The sequence below is a fragment of the Ostrea edulis genome, chromosome 3 (assembly GCF_947568905.1).
Source record: "Ostrea edulis chromosome 3, xbOstEdul1.1, whole genome shotgun sequence".
Lineage (NCBI taxonomy): Eukaryota > Metazoa > Mollusca > Bivalvia > Ostreida > Ostreidae > Ostrea > Ostrea edulis.
This window is the reverse complement of record NC_079166.1, coordinates 61,696,807-61,702,441: the sequence shown is the minus strand read 5'-3', so window position 1 is coordinate 61,702,441 and position 5,635 is coordinate 61,696,807. Positions and strand designations below refer to the sequence as shown.

General features: G+C 36.3%; 1 protein-coding gene across 2 annotated transcripts in view; it reads right to left on the bottom strand.

Moving 5' to 3' along the window:
• Positions 1-2,069: 2,069 nt before the first annotated feature.
• Positions 2,070-5,635, bottom strand: part of LOC125675018 (macoilin-like) — a 23,567-nt gene continuing 20,001 nt past the window's right edge. For both annotated transcript variants that reach the window (XM_048912471.2, XM_056158438.1), the window contains exon 12: positions 2,070-4,645. In XM_048912471.2, the coding sequence (XP_048768428.2) occupies positions 4,419-4,645 (227 nt within the window). In that variant the 3' untranslated portion in view covers positions 2,070-4,418. The remainder of the gene's footprint in view (positions 4,646-5,635) is intronic.

Genomic DNA, 5,635 nt, shown 5'->3' with positions numbered 1-5,635 from the left:
CGACAATGCATGTCAAGAAGCTTTCATGTAAATGTAAACTTTTCTGGTCCAGTGGTCTTGAGAAGATTTTTGAAGAGTTTCCCTATATATTTGTAAAACTTTGATCTCCTACACCTGAAACCGTGATATTAATAAACTTGAATCTGCACTTTGTCAGGAAGTTTTTATGTAAATGTTAACTTCTCTGGTCCAATGGTTCTTGAGAAGATTTTCCCTATATATATCTGTATGTACATGTAAAACTTTGATCCCCTATTGTGGCCCCACTCTACCCCCATGGTGCATGATTTTAATTTTAAAAAAAAGGAATCTGCACGGTGACAGGAAGTCTTCATGTAAATGTAGACTTTTCTGGTCCAGTGGTTCTTCAGGAGATTTTCCCTATATATTTGTATGTAAATTTGATCCCCTATAGAGGCCCCACCCTACCCCCAGGGATCATGTTTTTAACAAACTTTAATCTGCACTATGTCGGGAAGATTTCATGTAATTTTAAAGATTTTCCCTATAGATTCACATGTAAAAATTTGATCCCCTATTGTGGTGCAACCCTACCCCAGGGGATCATGATTTCAACAAACTTGGACCTCCACTATGTTGGGAAGCTTTCATGTAAATTTCAGCTTCTCTAGCCCAGTGGTTCTTGAGAAGATTTTTAAATGACCCTACCTTATTTTTGTGATTATCTCCCCTTTGAAGGGGCAGTCTTTCATTTGAATAAACTTGATCTCCTTCACCCAAGGATGATTTGTACCAAGTCTAGGTGAAATTGGCCCAGTGGTTCTGGAGAAGTCAAAAGTATGAAAAGTTTACAGACAACAGGTGATCAGAAAAGCTCATTTGAGCTTTCAGCTCAGGTGAGCTAAGAAGTTCAATTGTTAATACATTTAATCACTGATCATTTTGGCCCCACTCTGATACTGAAACCCCTAACCCTGGGATCATGAAATTTGCAATTTTGGTAGAGGGCTACCAGGCTACTCTACATAGCCATTTAGTTTTAATAACATTTAAGATGTTTTTAAAGTTTTACACATAAATACTATCTACCAAGTTAGCCCCAGGAGTGAAATTTCCCTTTTTCAAAATATGCTTCATACCAAATCTGAAAAGAATAGGAATGATCATATTCAAAAAGTTTAAAAATGTTCAATTGTTGGCACATTGGATGCAATCCAATTGCAATAGGCCACAGGAGTTTACTCAGGTGACCTAAAAATTTAACTTACTAAATGCTTGGACATCAAATTCCAAGCCAATATAATGAAACTTGTGTATATTTTCCTTCAGTGTGTCCAATATATTTTCTGTTTGACTATGATAACCTTGACCTGTTCAAAGAATGCAAGTCGGGGTCATGGCTTATCTGGGCATAAGCAAAGTTTATACCCGACTGCAAATCAATATTTATCAATACAAAATCAGCACCAGATGAATATGTTTTAAGTTCAACGGGACAAATATAATTTAGCTAATAATACTACAATGTATCTTTTTAGCTGAATTGCAACAAAGTTGATGCAGGCGTTTGGGCGTCAACAATTGGTTTCCGGATGATAACTCGAAAAGTTTACAATCTAATCAAATAAAACTTTGATATATTGTTGGGTACCAAGTAAAGAATACCCTATTAATTTTGGAGAAAAATGGTCAAAGGTGAAGGTCACAGTGACCGAATATAGAATGAAAATTTCAGAAATATTTGGTTTCCGGATGATAACTCAGAAAGTTTAAATCCGAATCAAATGATACTTAAAGATATTGTTATGTACCAGGTAAGGAAGACCCCTATTGATTTTGGAGAAAATATGTCAAGGTCAGTGACCGAAAATAGATTGAAAACTTCAGACAAATATGGTTTCTGGACAGTGACTCGAAAAGTTTAAAACTGAAATTAGTTCTTCACAATTATAAATATGCCACATCATTCCTGACTTTACAATGTATCCAATGCAACTCGGCTTATGTACCCCTGGGTACATATATTGATTTTTTCATTTGGAAATATTAAAATACATGTACTCCATGTCTGCCAAATCACACGTCTTCCACAAAAACACAGAAAACAATTTTGATATTTGCTAGCATTTTATTTCTGGCAGCAAGTTTAGGGCATTTTCATCCAAGTATCTGCATCCGTACACAGAGCAGCTGGACAATACGTGGTACTCTTACAGCACTTAACCTTGACCTCCCTCTGTCTGAGGTGACCTCCCTTCCCGGAGGCTTAATGAACACCAAAAACTAATGATACAAAGCAAAAACAACCACAGCGTTACAGTCACAATAACTAAACATCTAAGGGCTTCACGTCTCCCTGTGACTGCAGCTTGTGCAGGGGCCTGCAGGGTCATCACATCCCAGAATCCTAGTCGTAAAAAATCTGTACACCCCTGGTGCAATCAATATTGTCGTTATCTTAAGTAGGTAATGAAAAATTTGTCGTCTTTCACGGTGTGAAACTTGTAAGGCCTCTTTAAATACTGCAGTCAGGGGAAGATATTGAAGAAAATATGAAAATTCTTGAGCTAAATTTTTCATTGTTTAAAGTGACCAAGTATTTTTTGGAGGGAAAATAATGGAAAATACCAAGAAGATAGAAATGTTGGAGCTGAAACTTCTACACCAATCCCAAACTTTCTGCAGAGAGGTAAAAATGTCATGGTTGTTGGCTTAATAACTTACCAAGATTTTAAAAAGTGATATGTTCCTATACAGTGAGTTAATATCCCATACAATTTTCATCAACAAAATTACCAATGCAGAAAAAATTATTTGATATTACAAAAAAATACATGTACATGCACCACAGAAAGTGCCACTGCAGATATTGATATGATTAAAAAGAGAGTTAATTATATAAACCTTGTCCACTTTGAGAACTTATTCAACCATGATCAATTACTATACATCATAGTAATGTTACCTTTAGTCACACTTGAAATCCATCATTTTCTTTACTTTAAAAACTTTTATACACAAAATGTATTGTTTTCCAGTAGATACATGTATTGTTCAGTTTTCTCTTCAATTAGCATAAAGGGTTACACTGTCATTGAATCCAAAATGTTTTTATACACTTATGATATAGAGTATCCAAATCTCGAATTGGTGTCCCACACAATATTTTTTAAATCTAAATTACATAAAACAGTAAACATTCAATAATTCTGTTTGAACTGACACATCACATTCCAAAAATACGTCGGTCAATATTCCACTGCCGAAAAATTATGACAAACTCGGAATAAAATGTTCTAGCTTTCAACACATGGAAATAAATAGCTCTACTCTGAGACAATCAAAAAATATTAAATTGAACACTTGGGATATCTGTCCTCTGACAAAGCCTCTTCAGCAGTTCACAGCTTTCAACAAAGTACATGTACTTTTCAAATAAATATCATTTTTAGTTAAAACTCCTTCAAAGAAAAATATTAAAATTTGAACAAGACACAGAAGATATACCCAAGTTCTTGTTTGGTCATTTTATTTTACATTGCCTGAAATGACATCTTGAAAACAATGTCAAGCCTTGTAGATACTATAAATACGGGTGACTGTCGATAAATGGAATTTCAATCTTGAGCAATTCTTGATCGCTAAAAGTGAAGTCTCGGCACCAATGTTTTTTCTCTATATCACTATACAAATATACTCTTGGTCTCTAGAACTCTCATCTCCAAGGGTTGGTTGTGTATACTAGCTGTATTACAAACAAGTAATTTATACCACCAGGACCTAGCCTAGAAAATTTAAATGGCTTAGTTTCATTGGGTGTTTAAACATGTGGCACTACACTAACAACATCGTACCTATCATACCTGTTAATTAGGAAATTACGATGAGTAATATTTTGCACTAAACAAGGTATAACACATGGATGTTAATTTCTACCCTATGATCTTGAGACAAAATTTTTCAATATTAAGATGAGAGTCCATTTCAGCTATCATAGAATATGAACGAAATGCAAATTGAATCTGATTTTGTCAACTGTTTGTATGGCAAGTATCACACAATAGTGTCTGACAAAAGAACTGAGACTGAGGAATCTGTTAGTATATAAAAGCTATCTGTCAGACTGCAGACTTCCAGAATTAAGCCAACTTTTTAGAACTCAATTTCTCTACGTTTCCTGGCAGTTCTGTGGACTTCCTCAGTTAATGACAAGCCCGCCGTAAATAATCATTATTTCCCCCCAAATGATAATATAATTACACTTCTGTATGTGTCTATCTCTAATGTGAGAAAAATACTCCAGGTGCAAGTTTTGTAATCTCATGAAATCAAAGCTGCCTCATTCAAATTTTAACCTTTTATCTTTTAAAGGAGAACAAAATAATTTTTGGGGTGAGTTTTAAGTAAAAGACAAGCCTATTGTTTCCAAAATAAAGTCACACACACAGATGCCCGGTCTACATGGTTGTTTTTGGGGTGTAGTTGGAGGCATTAGGGTTGAGGGTGGACTTGATGATCATGTCTTCTTTCCTGCTGTATGGAGAGGAATATAGGGGGGTAGGGGAGTGGTCACCCACTCCATTCATGACAGGAGAGCTGGAGGTTGGCATCATTGTCAGAGCCATAGCTTCTGTCATTTTGGATCTTAGGTCTGTACATTCTTTGTCTCTCTCCTGTAGGAGCTCTGTAATAGTCAAACATACCCAATATATAATAGTCAAACATACCCAATATATAATAGCATTGCAAACACACCGAATACCATTTAGCGGGGTTTTTCAACGGGGTGATAAATTTGGCTTATTTTAGTGGTTAGATAGCTTTCCGCCAAAATTTCACTCGCCAAATATGCATCAAATTTGCGACTTCAGTATTTGCAAGAGAGATAACTCTTCTTTATCTGCCAAAATTTATTTTGCCATAATTATTAGCATACCTTTAAGTCAGCAAATCACCAATTTTAGACCCACGGAAAAACCCCGCTATACGGTATTTCTATAAAGTGTGAGCCAAACATATCCAATATTTCAATGACCATGTACATATACATTAAACAGAGTTGCCTATCTTTTATTTGTCTCTAATTGGGCAATTTATTTGTTTAAAAAAACCTAGTGTAGAATTCTACTATAAATGTGACTCAGTCAGGAGGGGCCCACAGTGATATTGTGACTCAGTCAGGAGGGAGCCCACAGTGATATTGTGACTCAGTCAGGAGGGATCCCACAGTGATATTGTGACTCAGTCAGGAGGGAGCCCAGTGATATTGTGACTCAGTCAGGAGGGGGACCACAGTGATATTGTAACTCAGTCAGGAGGGGGCCCACAGTGATATTGTGACTCAGTCAGGAGGGAGCCCACAGTGATATTGTGACTCAGTCAGGAGGGGGCCCACAGTGATATTGTGACTCAGTCAGGAGGGGGCCCACAGTGATATTGTGACTCACTCAGGAGGGGGCCCACAGTGATATTGTGACTCAGTCAGGAGGGGACCCACAGTGATATTGCATGAATTGGTGCTAATAATTCTGTACAAGTGGTATTTTTGCGAGACACAAATTTAGCGATTTGTCCATAAATAATGGGCTTGCTTAAATATTTAGCGAGTGCTAATTTCAGCGACTTTATAATTCCAAGAAAGATGGCTATTACCTCAGATATGGAATAAATTGTT